This window comes from Nyctereutes procyonoides, unplaced genomic scaffold, assembly GCF_905146905.1.
Source record: "Nyctereutes procyonoides isolate TBG_1078 unplaced genomic scaffold, NYPRO_anot_genome, whole genome shotgun sequence".
NCBI lineage: Eukaryota > Metazoa > Chordata > Mammalia > Carnivora > Canidae > Nyctereutes > Nyctereutes procyonoides.
In genome coordinates, this window is record NW_026575122.1 from 23,440,880 (window position 1) to 23,459,323 (window position 18,444).

The 18,444-nt window shown below is 45.8% G+C and overlaps 1 protein-coding gene across 1 annotated transcript in view; it reads left to right on the plus strand.

Moving 5' to 3' along the window:
- The first annotated feature begins 2,170 nt into the window (after window positions 1–2,170).
- GNPTAB (N-acetylglucosamine-1-phosphate transferase subunits alpha and beta) overlaps window positions 2,171–18,444 on the plus strand; it is a 66,452-nt gene continuing 50,178 nt past the window's right edge. The window contains exon 1 of the mRNA XM_055336239.1: window positions 2,171–2,528. Within this exon, the coding sequence (XP_055192214.1) occupies window positions 2,412–2,528 (117 nt within the window). The 5' untranslated portion in view covers window positions 2,171–2,411. The remainder of the gene's footprint in view (window positions 2,529–18,444) is intronic.

The window sequence follows — 18,444 nt, forward strand, 5'->3', positions numbered from 1 at the left end:
CTCCATAAATTTTGTGTTGCTAGATTAATCTTCTGAAAGAACATATTTAATCAGATCATTCTCACACTGAAAAGCCTCACTGCTTATTAGAACAAAGCTACATAGTCTTTTCTTAACTTTCCTTACTTTATAACTTTTTAACGATTTCTTAACTTTTATTGATATTCTTAGCTTAAAATATCCCAGACACTTAAATGCTTTCCTGCATTATCTTATTTAATCTCCCTCATACCTCTCTAAAGTAGCTAGCTACTAGAGATGTACCATTTTATACCCACATTTATTTTATTCCCTCCTGGCTCAGGAGGGAGAGAGCAAGCAAGAGTGAGTTCTCTAGAAGAAAGGGCTCTGACAAAACTTCTGACACCCCTGAAGTTCTCTGGTTGGAGCATAAAGAGAGAGAGAGAAAAAAAGCAAACAACAAAGCAAACTTTCTAGGATGCATAGCTTTAGGTCAGGAGGGGAGTAGCAGAGGGAGGCACTTTTCAGGTGCAAATTTAAAGAGAAAGCCCAAAACTCACTAAACAAGGTGAGATAATATTTTAATGCTCTTATTTAAAAAGATCAACATTAATACAAAATATCCATCAAGAGCAAAATATCAAAATTTTAAACAAGGACAGAATCTGTCTTGGTCTTGCACTTGCAGGCCTCCCCTCCCTCTGCCCCAGCTCGGTTTTAGAGACTAAGTATACTCTTCCAATCTCAATCCTGCCATTTCCGGGTTGTGTGATGTTAGATAGTTATTTAACCTCACTGTACCTCAATGTCTTCATCTGTACATTGGGGATAATAAAGCTATAGCCCTTGTAAGGCTGTTGGAGGACTGGCTGAACCCTGGCTACAGTAGCTTCTAAGTAGATGCTGGCCATTATCATTGTGGAAACAATGTAATGCAGTCCTGTTGAGTGTTCATGGTCTTATACCTGCCACCATGCCTGAAAAGCCCTCAGAACTGCGTGTCTCACACAACTGCCATGATGTTTGTCTTGTACATGTGTACATGTGATCAGCACTTCCTAAAGAAGGATTGAGAGTTGGCTAAAGGGGCATCTGGGGGGCTCAGCGGTTGAGCATCTTCCTTTGGCTCAGGGTGTGACCCCAGGGTGCTGGAATCGAGTCCCGCATCCTGCTCCCTGTGAGGCACCTGCTTCTCCCTCTGCCGATGTCTCTGCCTCTCTCTGTCTCTCTCATGAATAAAAGAGTAAAATCTTTAAAAAAAAAAAAAGAATTGACTAAAAAGTGTCAATCCTGGGGCTCCTGGGTGACTCAGTCCTCAAGCTTCGGCCTCTGGCTAGGGTCATGATCCTGGCTCCCTGCTCCTGGGAAGTCGGCTTGACCTTCTCCCTCCCCCTCCGCCACCCCCGTCTTGATTTCTCTCTGCCAAATAAATTAATCTTTTTTTTCAAGCAGTGCAAATGCCTGAGCTTGGATCCGAGTGATCCGCTCGTGCCATGCGACCATCCAATTAAGGGCATATTGTGAGTATTTCCTTGAGCTGCTTCTGAAGATAATTCTAAACCTGCTGTCAATGACGGCAACAGCGGCTGCGTGCGCTGTTTCCCGGGGAGACTGCGTCAGGACGAAGGTCCTATTCAGCAGGGTGTACCGGGAGAAACTAAAATTCCTCTCGGAGAGGGGAGGCCTTCCGCGCCATCACCCACCTGGGAGCCCCAGGGGCCGCCGCCCCGCCCTCCGCCCCGGGGTGAGCGCGGCCCCCAGCCCCGCTGTGCGGCCCCGCCGGGCGGCGGGCACTGCCGGCGCCCGCGGTCACTACGTCCCCGAGCGGAAACGGGGGTTCGGGCGTTCGGAGCCCAGGGGATTCCTCGGGCAACACGGCTAGGGACACAGGCGAAGGAGCCTCGGGCCGCAGCTCGTAGCGCCGGGAGGGTGCTCTACCGTAACTGCCGCACTACCGTAAGTGCAGGAAGTCACTGCGCGCGCAGGTTCTCGGGACGCGGGCGGCGGGACCGACACCCCGCGGGCTCCAGCCCTCGGTCCCCGCCGTCCCGCGTTCCCGCCGCTCGGAGAGGCCGCCGCGCACGCGCCGATGGGAAGGGCGCCCGCCCCTCCGCCCGCCAGGGGGCGCTGGCTGTCCCGCCGCCACCGCCGCTGCCGCCGCCGCCGCCGCCGCCGCCTCTCTCCCCGCCAGACCCGGGCGGCGCCGGCCCCCTCGCGGGCCGCGGGTCCGCCTCCGCCGCGCGGAGGGCGTGGGCTGCCGCCTCCCGGAAGCGGCGGTGGCGGCGGCGCGGAGCCCAGCGGGCGTGGGTCCCCGGGGCAGCAATGCGTGGCGGCCTCTTGTGACTTGACAGCGGCGGCCGGGCCGGGGCCGCTGAATGGCGGCTCGCTGAGGCGGCCGCGGGGCTGCTCGGGGCGGGGCGCGGCGCGGCGCGGCGCGGCGCGGCGGCCTGATGCTGCTCAAGCTCCTGCAGAGACAGACCTATACCTGCCTGTCCCACAGGTATGGGCTCTACGTCTGCTTCGTGGGCGTCGTTGTCACCATCGTCTCCGCCTTCCAGTTTGGAGAGGTGAGTAGCGGCGCGGGCGCCCGGGCTGGGAGCCCAGAACCTGCACGACCCCGCGGCCGCCCAAGCCCAGCCCCTGCCCACGGCCCCCGCCTCCCCATCCTCCTGCAGCCGCGGAGACGAAGGAGCCTCCCGGAGGCGGCTCCCGGCGGTCCCGGGGCCCGGGCGCGGTGTCAGCGTCTGGGACCCAGGGCGCCCGCTCCGCCGGCAGCGTCCCCCGCGGGGGCTTCCTCCCGGACACTCAGGCCGCCGCGCCGGCTCGCTCAGTCAGGCCCGCCCTCCCCCAAGCGCCCTCCGGGACCCGGAGCCGATGTCGTTTCGCTTTCCTGGACGTCCCGAATCCTCGAATCCTCGAATCCTCGAATCCTCGTTCGTCGCCCCTCCCGCGGCTGTCCTCTGCGGACACCCTTCTGATCTTGCCACTTCGACAAAGGCACTTTGTCTTCTGTAATCTCGTTTCTTGCCGGATTTCAGAACTTTCTCCGAGGGCTGTGTGTACGCGGATTTGCAGTGAGGACGGGGTACTGGACCCGAATTTAAAGACTTAACTTGCGAAAGAGATTTTTTTTTTTTTCGCTTTTGTTCTGTTCTGGGAGCACCGCTTATCCTGCGGAGTCTCTATGTGCGCTTGACATGTCAGAGAGCTCTTGGCGGCCCCAGACGTGCGTCCCTATCCCGAGATGAGCGGAGGCCTGGGCTCTCACCTGACCGGGAAGCCGTGTCCTGGACTCCGGCGCCCAGCGTCTCGGGAGCCAGCACAAGCCCTTGGGTCATGGGATATGCTGATGATTTAGACTCTGGATAACACGAGTCGGATCTTTGTTGATCTGCTCGTGGTTAATGTGCAATAGTTTGCTTAGACCCTGTAAACCCTTTAGAGGTCCAAACAACAGGTTTGGGGAGGTGGAAACACACAGGTTTAGTAGATTTTATGCCTGTTTGGATAGTTGATTAAACATTTGCTTGAATGAAACAACCCTTTGGTTTAGGTTGGATAGCTGTTAGATTCCCGACAGTCTAACATGGTGTTCTTGATCATGAACACGCGGTGTACAGAGATTGGGCAGCTCAGAAGTGGAAGAGTACACGGATGTGACTTTAGAGAACACATTTACAAATAAGTATAGCTCCTGGGAGAAAAATTGTATTGTCAATTTGTTGGAAATCCGTCTCTTTGTTTTAATATTTCCTTTCTTTTTTTCTTTTTTTGGTAGGAGGGTTGCAGGTTTTCAAATTAAGAGAATGGTTTTTAGAAATGCCACAGTATATACATTCACTTAAAGCCTGTCCCGGTGCTGGATTGTAAGCTTCATAAGAGAGGGTGCTGTTGACTGTAATCCTGATCCAAGCACTGGGCCAGATCCTGCCAGCATAGGCAGTCTAAATATTTGTTTAATGAGTAAATGAATTAATTATGTGGCATGATTGCCAAGTGCACAGTTTTAGTAGTTCTTGTTCTAGAGGCAAATGAAAATAAGTCTTAAAAGTCAGGGTAAGAACGTGCCCAGACTTGGATATATGGAACATGTTCTATCTTTGTTTCATGTACTGCAATCTAATATAGTGGATGTAGGTAGTCACAGTGTACTGTCTTATTCTTGATAAAAGAGTTTTTTTGGCCCTGAGTAATTTAATTTAATAATTTTTAAAGATTTTATTTATCTATTCATGAGAGACACACACAGAGAGGCAGAGACACAGGCAGAGGGAGAAGCAGGCTCCATGCAGGGAGCCCGATGTGGGACTCAGTCTCAGGACCTGATCACGCCCTGAGCTGAAGGCAGAGGCTCAATAGCTGAGCCACCTACGGGTCCCTTAATTTAATTTTTTAAAAGAATCTGTTTATTTGAGAGAGAGAAAAGAGAAGGGGGTAGGGCCAGAGGGAGAGGGAGAAGCAGACTCTCCCACAGAGCAGGGAAACCCTGTTGGACTTTGTCCCAGGACCCTGGGATCAAGACCTGAGCTGAAGGCAGATGCGTAACTGACTGAGCCCCCCAGGCGCCCTGGACCTGAGTAATTTTAAGTTAGGTATTTACTAACACTCCTGCAGTGTGAAGGTGACTTAAAGGCATCAGTTGCTAGAATTTTTCATTTTATATATTCCATGTTTGGTTATTTATTTACCAAAAGAAAGACATTTGTCAGCTTTGAAATGGCCACAAATCTTTAAGTGTGTAACAGATAAAAGAAGTAATAGGCAAAGAATGTCAGAATGTCAGCATGTGGCATGGAAGGTGGAGACAGCTGGCTCAGTGCCACTAATACATTGCCAAGGTACAATTTCTTTCTTCCTTTTTTCTTTTTCTTTTACATAGGCTCCACACCTATCATGGGGCTTGAACTGATGGCCTGGAGATCTGAGAGTCGCACAGTCTAAATGAGGTAGCCAGGGACCCCCTGTAGTACAAATGCAGCACAGTGGGAAAGAGGAGCTTTGAGATTGGGCAGATCAGGATTTGAATCCTGGTGCCAGTATTAATGATCATGATAAGAGCTCACGTATAGAGCTTACTGGGTACCAGGCATTCTCTCAACTGCTTTACATATATTAATTCATATAATCTTCACAACAGTGCCTCTGCGAAATGGGTACTATTACTTTTTTTAAATTTTTATTTATTTATGATAGTCACAGAGAGAGAGAGAGAGAGAGAGGCAGAGACACAGGCAGAGGGAGAAGCAGGCTCCATGCACCGGGAGCCCGATGTGGGATTCGATCCCGGGTCTCCAGGATCGCGCCCTGGGCCAAAGGCAGGCGCCAAACCGCTGCGCCACCCAGGGATCCCAATGGGTACTATTATTATGTCCATTTTATAGGTGATGAAACTGAAGCACTTGCACAGACTAATCCAGCTAGTTCATGGCAGAGCCGGGCCTTAAACCAAGGCACTGTCTGGTTCCTTGCTGTGGCTCTTAAGCACGTATCTTCATGGTTTCACACAGTCTGGGCTGTCCTTTGTATGATCTTGGAAAACATATTTAACCTTTTTGAACCTCAGCTTCCTTATCTTTGAAATTGAGATAAGAGTACCTTCCTTGCAGAGTTGATAGGATTAAACAACACCTCTTCTGCAAGGCACCTTTCTCTTTTTAAAAAATATTTATTTATTCATGAGAGACAGAGAGAAAGGCAGAGACAGAGGCAGAGGGAGAAGCAGATTCCCTGCAGGGAACCTGATTCAGGACTCGATCCCAGGACCCCAAGATCACGACCTGAGCTGAGGGCAGACCAGACACTCAACCACTGAGCCACCCAAGAGTCCCCAGAGGGTCCTTCTTAACTGTGAATTCATTAATATTCCCCCCTGCCTCAGTATAAGTGGTACAGGCTGCTACCTTTTGATAAGCCATTTATATACTCATCTAAATTTTGTGGAAGAAAAATATAATGGAGAGAAGTATTAACACAGTATTTTTTAAGGTTTCCCTTTATGTTGAGCCAGGTAGTTTCTGGCTCTTGAGAACTCTTGAGAACTCTGATCATACAAAAGCAAAGCTGGATCCAAACCCGCAGGGTAACCCTCAGGATGGAGACTGATAGCCACCAAAGTATACTACCTTGGGGTGAGGGTAGCAGATGGGAGCTCATATAATGTCAATGAGTCGATTGCCCAAGTCCTGTGGTCTCATTTCCTTCGTCTACAAATGCAGGCACTAGATTACTGTGCTCCTAAGATCATTTTTAGCTCAGAAACTTCTGATTTTAATTATTTGTCCTCTGTCAATATCATATAGACTTTAAAACGTGTGCTTTTGAAGTAGAATTTTATTACTTCATCATTATTTGGTTGAACCATTTATATACAAATCCACGATCCTGTATCTGAAAATTCTACTGAATTAACCTTATAATTAAACATCAGTAGCTTTTACAGTGAAACAGTATTCTCACTCAGGAAAATAAAGACTATAAATAATTTCCAGTCAGTCATAGGCCAAGTTTTGCCACCAGATGAGTTCAGGTGGTCAGATTTTGTTTCCAAATAAGGTACAAAAGTCTTCAGTGTTGAGAACTTTCTGGATTTCAGGATTGTAACTAGAGGACTGTGTGTGCATATCTGCATGTGTGTGTAGTTAGTGTGTGTGTAAAATGTATCACTTCCTTAAGTACACTGAGTATGGACACAAGTAAGTACCCCAAAATTAACTTCCAGGAGGAGGCAGGTTTAGGTGGAATCTGCGTGTGGGGGTCCTAACTTTCCCGGCCTCCCTGCTCCCTTTGGCCCGCATGCTTTCTGCCACTGCGGATTAATGAGATGTTACTGTTCAGTGAAAAAGAAGGTTGAAAACTGGGTCCAGCCTTTGGTGACTGGTTTCTCATCCCCCCTTATTTGAAGAAAGAAATTAATTCTTGTGTATTTGATTAGTTCATTCATTAAACAGATATATTCTGAGTGTGTTCTTTTTTTTTTAAAATTGTATTTATTTATTCATGAGAGACGCAGAGATAGAGGCAGAGGGAGAAGCAGGCTCCATGCAGAGAGCCCAACATGGGACTCGATCCTGGCTAGGATCACACCCTGGGCTGAAGGCTGGGGCTAAACCGCTGAGCCACCTGGGTTGTCCTCAGTGTGTTCTTGCCAAAGGCAACAGATAGGTGGAAGCAGGCACCTGGCCTGAGGACCAGTAGGCGGCCCTGCCCTGGATCTAGTTCCACCCGAGCTGTGACCCTCAGTGCTTTCCATCCTGTGTTACTCCTCCCAGCTGCCTCCTGGTTTGGGGCAGCTGCTCTCTCCTCTCTCCTCTGTTAGCTCTACCTCCTGTAGATTTCTTTTGGGGGTAAGGAAAGCTTTTGTTATTAAAAGTAGTGTTTTAAAAAGACGAGATTCTAAGACTCCCATTTTAGCTTTAATGTTCTGTGAATATACATTTATTGAGTGCTTCATATGAGAAAGCATGAATTTTTTTCAAGATTGTATTTATTTATTCATGAGACACAGAGAGAGGGGGCAGACAAAGGCAGAGGGAGAAACAGCAGGAGCCTGACTCAGGGGATTGGATCCTGGGACCTGCCCTGAGCCCTGAGGGGAAGGCAGATGTTCAACCAGGGAGCCACCTAGGCATCCCAGAAAACATGTATTGTAATGTAATGTCGTTTGCACTACAGAGAAAATGCCAGTGGCCACACAAGAGGCTTTTGAAATGGTCTTTTTCTTTTGTGGGGTTTGGGAAAGACACACAGCCCTGTTAACTCTCTCAGCAAGGACCTTGTCTTAGTCCCTGCTGTATTCTTAGCATTTAGAAAGTGCTTAGTACCCAGTTGGTGCCAAATAAATACTTGATGATGGATGAGTGAGTGAATTAGTTAGTTGGGGTGATCTTCACAAACATCCCTTTAAGCTCATTTCCAAAAAAATAATGCAGACCCTGACCGAGCTACCTTTGATACAAAGCCTGTTGCCAACCCGTCGTCCCTAGCTACTGTTGATTTCTCAGACACTGTGGGTGCATCTGTCCTGTGTATGGTGAGTGGCGCTAGCAGGTGTACAAAGACCATAGAGCTTACCATTGGCCGTCCTTGTGTAGTTGAGGTGAGGCTGTGCCGTGTGCACGAGCAACCGTACGAGGAAGTAGGTAATCGAGTGAGTGTGTGCACAGTAATTGCTTAGGCCATCAGAGGAAAGGAAGAAAATTCTGGGTTGAAACATCTTCGAGGACATTGAGGCTTTTAGGGGGAGGCAGAAACTTTTCCCTTTTGACCTGTTAGTGGTTTACAGTTGCTGCTGGCAGTAGTGGCGCTTGGTTGCTCGTGACAGAACCCAGCTCGGACCTGCTGTAGGAAGGCAGGTGGCTCTATGGCCCCTGTAGTTGAGAGCAGGGTGCAGAGCTCCTCACAAGTTTGGACAGAGGTGCTCACATGATGTCGTGGAGAACCCCTTTTTGTCCCAACAGCTGCAGCTGTTGGTTGAGGACTTGGGCAGGTGCTGCCGGCGTGGGAGGGCATGGCCGCCAGTGCCCCGGCGGCTACTCTGTCAGGGTGGTGACCCTAGCAAGGGGGTTTCCTTCTCGTGCCTGCCCGCCATGGCCTGGGTGCCCCTCCTGTGCCCCGGCAAGCCACCCGTGCCATCACGGAGCTGGGCTTGGGGCCGCGGCATTCCTGATCAGGAGCTGAGGGCTCCCCCTGGGAGGTGGCCAGGAACTGAGAGCTCCCCCCAGGGGGTGGCCAGGTGCTGAGGGCTCCTCCGGGGGTCACAAGGCTGTTCTGGAGAGCAGGGCCAAGCAGCAGGTGACCCACACACTGCCTGACGCTCAAGCCCGTTTCCTCCCCTGGGGCCTGACCATGCACGCTGTGACTGTGGTAGCGTTTACCCTTTACCTTCTTCTACAAGGTGTAAGAGTCACTTCTGTTTGGGCGTCCTAGTAAGTACCTTGTCTGGGAACTCGTATTCTTAGCTGGGCATAGGGTTTTAGCTGTGCTAATAACGCAGCCTGTGTGCCCTTACATCTTTCTGTGGCGACTCATTACATATCTTTAATATGGTCATTTGAGAGTTACATTTTTAGCATTGAGGTCTAAATATTGTTAATTTTGTTAGTGAAATTTAGCATGTTGTGAGAGAAAAAACTTGCCCTTTTTGTAGCTGTGTGCCTGGAAATTCTTATACCCTCTTTTGTCACAGAGAGCACCCTCCCTGTTCTCCTTGCCCACCCACTGCTCTCTTGGTCTTGAATATTGGAGTTCCCCAGTGTGGCTCCGTGGCTGTCTCCTCCCACGGAGGATGTTGTGTTTCAGACCCCCATGCACACTTTTGTGTGTCCTGTCCCCAGCTTCAGACAACAAGCTCCAATCCCACACGTCCTTCTACCTGCCTCCCTGTGCTCCTTACCACCCTGCCTCCCTTTACAGGCCGCGCTCATTCTTCCAGGTACTTTCTCTTTACCGCACCCGGACATAGCTCCAGAATAAGTCTTTAAAGTGTATGATTCCTCTGTTCCTGCAGGCTCTTCCAGAAAGTACAGGAGGAACTTGACCCAAGATCTCAGCAAACTTTTCCTGGAATTGGCTACAACTGGGTCATAGAGCATTTCCTAAACTACCCCCCCCCCTTTGAAAGGAGGAGGATGTTGCTTTTTTTTTTTTTAAGATTTTATTTATTTATTCATGAGTGACTCAGAAAGACAGAGGCAGAGACACAGGCTGAAGGAGAAGCAAGCTCCCTGCAGGGAGCCCAATGTGGGACTACATCCCACGACCCTGGAGATCACCACCTGAGCCAAAGGCAGACACTCAGCTGCTGAGCCACCCAGGCGTCCCAAGGATGTTGCTTTTTGGCCAGTCTGATCCATTACTGAATTTAGGGCCTGTCTCCTAAGCATATATGTCCCATGGGTGTGGAGTTCACTAGAACAGGACAGGGAAGTGGTGTTGGGTCGGCCACGGCGGTACGTGTCGTGTCCAGTAAGCACAATGGGGGAGATGTGTGGCACTTGCCATGTTAGATAAGCATCATAGATATGGAGTAAAGGTCTATCTCCTGCCCGCCTTTTATGTTAACTTACAGGGTTAGCTCTACGCCTCCCTCTGCATGAAGACTCAGGTGGGCTCAAGCCTTCTCTTGTCACTCCCAGGTAATAAAAAGTCTGTGGTCGGTTCACATTATAAATCATAATGTCATTTCAGCAGCTTTGAGCCTGTTGAATTTGAAGCCTCTTCCCTGCCTAGCTCAGGGCTGCCTTAGGCAGAAAGCCTACAAGTGAGGAAGGAGGGTTGGGCACAGTGGGCTACTTTTCTCTTTGCTCATCTGATGCTTCTCCTTCTCCTCCATAGCCCATTTCTGGCCCTTCCTTGGGCCAGCACCTGGGCGGTTGGAGCACCTAGAAGAGGGGAAGGAAGTGAGGGCAGGAAAGCCCTTCCAAAACAGGTGCTAGAGCTCTCTAGAATTTGCAGGTGTCAAAGCTTATTCTCTCTTGAATGCTTCCAAAGCGTCTCCAGAGACCACACCCTGGGAGCCATGACTTGCTTTAACTCTGGTGAGAGCAGATGCCTCCTCATGTAGGCTGGTTGCGTACCCTTCCTTGGTCTTAGGGATCTGAGGATACCATGGGCCTCTCATCTCAGTCTCTTTGCCTTTCTTTTCGGGGACCCTGGACCTGACCTAATATCTGCAGGTATTCTCTTGTGCATGGCATAAATCTGGTACATGGGAGACCCATGCACTTTGCTTTGTAGGGGAGGAAGTATATCTCTTTCCTCTGTTCTTCTTAGTTCTCGGCTAGGGCCCCTGTGACAAGAGGCAGATTGATAAGAGAAAAGCATACATATTTATTTAATGTAAGTTTTACATGATGTGGGAGCCTTCACAAAGAAACAGAGACCCCCCCCCAAAGTAGTTAAACCTGAGCATTTTTACTGTAGGTTTGATGAAGAGGGGGGAATTTTGGAAAATTGTGATACAATAAAAAAGAGAATGAGCTAAGTAGAGGAAGCTGGGGAAACCAAGGCCTGTTCATTCACATACCTTTCAGCAATACTTGTTCTTCGGAGATAAGGATCCTCCTTTCCTGCTGGTTTAGAGTCTGATGACCTGCTTTAGGGGAAGGTCAGGAAATTCTGCACCTGCTGTTTCTCAAATTCCTTCAGCTTAAAATATTCAATAAGGCAGGTGCTGTATTTGGGGATAGGATATCCTGAACCCTTTCAGCACAGAGACAGGGAGCATGGGCTGATTCTAGCACAGCAGCACCTCTCCTTTGTCCTCAGAGCAGTTAGCCAGCTAGCCCTTCTGTTTCTTGGGAGTGAGACAGATGTGGCATCTACCCAGCTGCACGGGCCTGTCGGTGGGCTGTCTTGGTGGGCTCCCACGGAGCCCTCTTCCTAGCTTGAGGAGAATGGAAGAGATTTCCACCCTTCCCTTTTAGATGAGGTGAAGTGGGTTTGCAGAATGCCAGCAGCTTCGTAGACCCTCCCCTGGACCTTTCTAGCATAAGTTGGATGAGTTTTCAGCCATCTCCTGAGGAAACTTTGCTTCTTGTTTCAACTCTTCACTTTGGAACGTGACATCTGGTCTTTTGGTGCCTCAAAAGAAACTTAGGTTTACATGCACATTTTCTCAGTGCAGTTAGCTGAGTTTGCCCAGGATATGAAACCTATTTGCCATTTTTGTACTCAGCATCCTGAGCACAAGACATTGTCTTTCTTACCTAAGGGTCCCTGTGCCCAGCATAATACTAAACTCATTCATTCTGTTAGCACATTGTGTGTTATGTGTTAGAGCACCATGCTGGGCCTTGGGCATAGAGCAGTGAGCAAAGCAGGCGGTTCCTACAGAGAAGGAGCTTATATTCTGGTCCTACCGTCAGATGTTAAATGCTTCTTAATACAGTGGTAAGAAATGCTACAAAGGAGAGGGTGTTGTGGGAGAGACCAGCAATATCCTGTCTGGTGCCTGGGTCAGGAGAGGCTTTCTTGATGTTATTGGAGCTCAGCTCTGAAGGGTCAGAGTTGCTGAGGCAGAGGACAGAGCCTAGTTTGTTCTGTAGGCCACGGGTTCTCAACCAGGGGCAGTTTTGCCCCAAAGGCATTTGGCAATGTTTGGAGACATTTTGGGTTGTCCCTGCTGGGGCACAGGGTAGGGTTGGTGCTACTGGTGTTTACTGTGTGAAGGCCAGAGGTTCTGTGAAACATCCTACAATGTACAGGACAGGACCCACAGCAAAGATTATCCAGTCCCAAGTGTCAGTAGTGCTCAGACTCCGGAACCACTGTGAAGGTCTTGAAGTTGGGGTACATTTGAGAAGTTGAACAAGGACCCATGCGCTGGAGGTGGAGAGTGAGAAAGTGAGGATCTAGGGAAGACTGGTGTGGTTGGTGGTGCCTGCCTCCAGCACTTAGTAGGTTAGAGTTTTGGTGTTTGTCCTGAGGATAGTGGGATGCCATTCAATGTTGTCTCGGACTGGCTTTTACTGAGTGAAAGCCAGGATGCTGATAAACCTGTAACGCACAGGACAGCCCCCACAATAATGTGTTTTCAGTAGTGCCAAAGTGGAAGAAACTGAATTAGAGAGCAAGAAGGCTGGGGGCGCTTAATCAGGAAACTTGGACTAGGCTGGTAGAAGGGCATGTTAAGGGAAGTGGACAGATTTGAGATATTTCAGAGGCAAAATCCTCTGGTCTTTTTTATTTTTTTATTTTTATTTTTTTATTTATATATGATAGTCACACACACACACACACAGAGGCAGAGACACAGGCAGAGGAAGAAGCAGGCTCCATGCACCGGGAGCCCGACGTGGGATTCGATCCCGGGTCTCCAGGATCGCGCCCTGGGCCAAAGGCAGGCGACAAACCGCTGCGCCACCCAGGGATCCCTCCTCTGGTCTTTATGTTCTATTACAGAGTGCCAGACACTCTGAAGACATCGTGGGTTACAAAAGTGAGCAAGACAGACAAGTTCTTTTGCTCTGCCAGCTGCTAACTGTAGATGCTATGTGAATGAATAGGTGCTTTGCTGAATACTTACAAAAATCATTTTTATTCATTGATTGTGATTGAGCCCTAGTGAGGAAAGATGGTTTAAATGACGTGCCTGATGTATGCAAGGTACCTTGCATGATGCCTGGTGTAGGATGCTTACTGCATGCTAAGTCAGTGCCACGTGTCCCATCCCAGGACCGTTCTTCCCTTGGCCAGGATGCTGCATGGAGAGCAGCAGGAGACCAGCCTTCTGGTCTGGTGTCCAAGGTCACATCGAAGAGTACATTAATTTTTCCTTAGAGACAGAGCTGGAAGGTTTGCAGTGCTTTCTTTACCTGAGTGCACTTTATTATGGCTGATGTGAAAACAGCAGGGACATTAATTTAATACAGGCTGTGCTTTACAATAACATACGTTATTTGTTCCTTCTAAAATGTAACAGACCATTGTAATGTCATAAGTTCTGCACACTCACAGAGTATCTTGTAATACCTCTTAACTGTCCTTTAGATTGATTGTTCCAGTCTTGTGATCCACATTGCTGTATCTTTAGTAGGTGATTAGTCATCCTGTGTGTGATTCATACTCGCACTAAATTAAGCAGGGGAAAATCTTTGAAAAATGATCTTTGGAAAATGTTACAGACTAAGTCACACTTGTGCAGGGAGAGCCAGTTGCATTCTACCATGAGACTAAGAACCATACTGCCCACTTTACAATTGCTTCCTAAAATTATTTCTTCTTTTGGGTTCTAGATTTATCTTCCCCCCCCGGATATATCTTTTATTCCCCCTTCACTACCTCATTCCATTAACTTCATTCCTATCTCTAATTCATTCCAAATTGGATAAAACTTCTTTACCAAATTCTCAGAAGCCATTTATTTGACAGTTTTACAGAGGTGCTCTGCTGCCTACTAGAGACACAAAGGGTTCAGTTTATGCTTTTGAGGTGCTCACTCTAGATAGGGAGATGGACAAGCAAATAGACAAAATGCATTGTGATAAATTAAGTTGAAGGAATAGGCATGGGTGTTTCTCAGACATAAGAGTGACATCTGAACTTGATCTTGAAGGAGCTAGGATAGATGGCTCAAGGGTAGGAAAAGGAACTCCCACTTGGTTGTGGTGTATAATGCTTTCTATACATTGTTGGATACAGTGTTGTGGATAACATTTTATTGAGGATTTTCATATCTATGTTCATGAGAAACATTGCTTATAATACTTTTCTTCATAGAATGAATTAGGAAGTTGGTTTTCTGGAAGGAGTTGTAGAGAATTGGTATAGTTTCTTCCTTAAATGTTTGGTAGAAATCACTAGTGAACCCATCAGGGCCAGGTGCTTTCTGTTTCGGAGTTTATTAATTATTGAGTCACATTCTTTAATAGGTCTTAGCCTATTCGGCCTACTTGTTTCTTGTTTGAGCTTTGGTAGATTGTGTATCTCAAGGAATTGGTCTATCTCATTTAAGCTGTCAGATCTGTAGTCAGGTTTGTTCACAGTTCCTTTACTACTCTTTTCAGAGGAGTATTGTAGTCACTCCTCTTTTGAATAATTGTTACAAAACACAAATAACATAAACTTTACCATTTTAATAATTTTTTAAGTATACAATTCAGTGACATCAATTGCATTTTCATCATGCAACCATTACCACTATTTCCAAAACTTTCCATCACCCTAAACAGAAGCTCTGTAACTTTTAAGCAATAACTCCATTTACCCCTTGGGGCCTTGTAGGCTCTAATTTCTGTCTGTATGGATTTGCCTATTCTGACTATTTTATATCAAGGGCATTTCATATAATACTTCTTTACTTGTTCTGGCAGTTTCTGCTTGTTTTTCAGTGTTTCTGGGGTGAGCGAGGGGATGAGACATTGGAGTTGCTTACTCCGCCATTTTGCCAACATCAAGCTTCAGCCTGATAAGTTTTGATTATTTGCTTTCTGCACATAATATTTTACCAAATACTTGATCCTTTGACGGGTCTGTATGTTTCACAAAGGAAGATACTTAGTTTTGGCCTTTGCTATGTCCTCAGAGTCTAGAATGGTACCATATAACATTTACTGAGTTATTGAATTAAGTTACTAATTTTTAATAATTATTTGAAAATAAGATTTTTAAAAAAGATTTTATTTATTTATTTGATAGTGAGAACGAGACTATGCATACATGCACTAGCAGGGGAGAAGCAGAGGGAGAGGGAGAGGCAAGCAGGCTCTCCACTGAGCAGGGAGCCCGATGAAGGGGGCTCGATCCGAGGACCCTGGGATTATGACCTAAGCCGAAGACAGACACTTAACTGACTGAGCCACCCAGGCACCCTGAAAATAAGGTTTTTTTTTTTTTTTTAAATAACTTCATAATGTTTGTGGGACTATATTTTCCTGTTCACCTATTGTTTAATTATTAAACTACTATTTTCAGGTTTTATTTTTATAAGTACTAATGGCCATTATCATATTTGTACAGACCTTTGGGTACATCTGTGATGATTTCCATGGCTTGTATATATTAGAACTAGAGTTAGCCAGAACAAAAGACATTTTGTTTGGTCCTTTCATACATAATGCTAATTGCCTCTCAGGAAAGGGGTAATTTTTTAAAATGACTTGGCAGCTATTTAAAGATATATAACATATTTTTCAACCAACTTATGAGTTTTATGCACTTCAGACTCATAAAAAGAGATCTCTTCTTGATATATTTAAACAATGTTTTTAACTAGCTGATAGAATGAGATAACATTCGTTTGTTGATGGAAAGCAAGTGCAATATCACAAGCAGATATTTTGTAAAACTTTATCTCATTTCACTAGTTTTTTATTTAAATTAAATTTTGCCAAAATAAAGTAAAAAATGAAACATAATTTATTAGTTTTAGTTTCTGGTTTAATAGTATCTACAAAGTTCAACTATACTTTCATTCATATTTTGGTTATATTTTTCACATCCTATATTGTAGTTATTTGTCTCATATTTATCTCCCCAGCAGGCTGTGAGCCCCTTGAGGGCCTAAATAAAGTTAGTCTTAATAACTTATGTTTTCTGTAGTATTTTGTAGTTGTCAGAATATATGGATATATATCTGCTTGCTTGTTTTTTGTATCCTTTGTAGGATAAGATATTACTTAAATTTTATACTTGGCATTTAGAGAAGTTTAAGTGACTTTCTTAATATCACAAGACTGGGGCCTTCTTGTGTGACTCTTGCTTAACTTTTAAGGATTGAATAGTCACCATACTGCCCAGTGGAGCTTTGTGCAATGATGGAAGTATTCTGTGATCCTGAGCTATCCGGTACAGTGGCCACTAACACTATGAGTACTTGAGATGTGGCTGATGTGACTAAGGTACTGAGCTTTTTATTAAGTTTTATTTAGTCTTCATTTAGATACCCATATGTGGATAGTGCATACCATTTTGGACAGCGCAGGTCTACACTCATAGTGGAGTAATTGTTTGCCAGCACATTATAGCAGAGACTCAGACATTGGCTTGCCGAGTGGAGCACTGGATTTAAAATCCATCCTATACAATTCTGTGATTCTATAAACTGACCAGTAAAACAAGTAGACCCACTACACACAGAAAGTCCATTTGAATACATTTTGAAAGTATCTTTGGTAGGTTTTTTTTTCTTTTACTTTTTATAAGTGTGGTTGCAGGAGGTTCTTTTTCCCCTTTAGATAAAAATTTTTTACAATGAACTGTCAAAGTTTTAATGTTTTTTTCTTTTTTTTAAGATTTTATTTATTTTATTAATGAGAGAGAGAGAGAGAGAGAGAGAGGCAGAGACACAGGCAGAGGGACAAGCAGCCTCCATGCAGGGAGCCCAATGTGGGACTCGATCCCGAGACTCCAGGATCACGCTCTGAGCCAAAGGCAGATGCTCAACCACTGAGCCACCAAGGCGTCCCGGTTTAATGTTTTTTAATTCCACTTTTTGATATGATTTCCTTAATTATTATTTCCTATCCCTGTGGCAAACAGTCCTCCACCTCTCTCTGCTCCTTCATGTCCTTCGAAATCTGTTTTCTGTCCTAGTACAAGGGGAGAGATTTTGTTAAGCTGTCATCATTAACTCTGTCCTTGATTTTTTTTCTGTCAGTTGCCTATTTCACTCTGTACTTACTTACTTATTTATTTATTTTTAAGATTTTATTTTATTTTATTTACTCATGAGAGACACAGAGCGAGAGAGAGAGAGGCAGAGACACAGGCAGAGGGAGAAGCAGGCTCCATGCAGGGAGCCCGACGTGGGACTCGATCCCGGGTCTCCAGGATCACACCGTGGGCTACAGGCGGCACTAAACCACTGCGCCACCGGGGCTGCCCCTCTGTACTCATTTAAAAGCTGAACAGTAAATATTCCTTAATCATTTCATGCAAGTAAATAGTAACAGAGGTGTCAGCTCCTTAAGACAGAGGCCTAATTTCCATTTTGTGCTTCTTCAAATGTTCAACAAATGTATGTTGTGTATCTAATTTTGCGAAGGATTCAAGGAAGGTAGAAATGGTCTAGAAAAGTGTTTTTGAATTTAATTAATGTTTGAGTAAATAGTGGTCATGCATCTTGGATTTGGATCATTCCTTTTATGTGAAATAGGGGAAATCATCCAGTTTTAATAACCATTCAGCTCTTAGTAAGAAATGGGTTAATTTCTTATTTTAGTCACTTTGCATTGGGAAATGCTACAGACTGAATGACTATGTCCTCTCAAAATTTATCTGTTGAAATTTTATCTCCAGTGTGATAGTATTAGCACGTGGGGCCTTTGGGAGCTGATTGAGTCATGAGGATGGACATTAATGACCTTATGTAGAGACTTCAGAGAGATTATTAACCCCTCCTGCTGTATAAGGTGACACAAGGAGAAGGCAGTCTGAATCAGGAGGCGGGCTTTCAGCAGACACCCAGTCTCCGTGCCTTGATCTTAGTCTTCCCAGTCTCCAGAGTTGTGAGAAATACATTTCTGATGTTGATAAGCTACCCCGTCTATGGTAGTTTGTCATAGCAGCCCAGATGGTGATGAGCAGATTGACTTCCTGATTGGTATTAAGGAAGAGAGTTAGTAGAAAAGAATATCTTTTTTTTTATTTTTTTTATTTTTTTTTAGAAAAGAATATCTTTAAGACATCTTGGTCGCTTGTAGTGCCTCTTAATGAAAAATTTTGTTTTCAGAGACTGAGGAACATGTTATAATCTAGGAATATTATAAACTTTTTTTGGAATATTATAAACTTCGAATATCATTATTGGTGTGTGAAAAGCTCTGTCATTGTTACTTTGGGTTCTTAATGCTTGAGGCTGGAGAGCCCCAATATTTTAAGTTTTATAAGGTAAGCACTAAGCACACCACATTCTTTTTTTTTTAATCTAATTTTTGTTTGTTTTTAAGTAGGCTCTACACCTAGCATGGAGCCCACCGTGGGGGCTTGAACTCACAGCCCTGAGATCATGAGTTGGTCACTAAACTGACTGAGCCACCCAGGCAT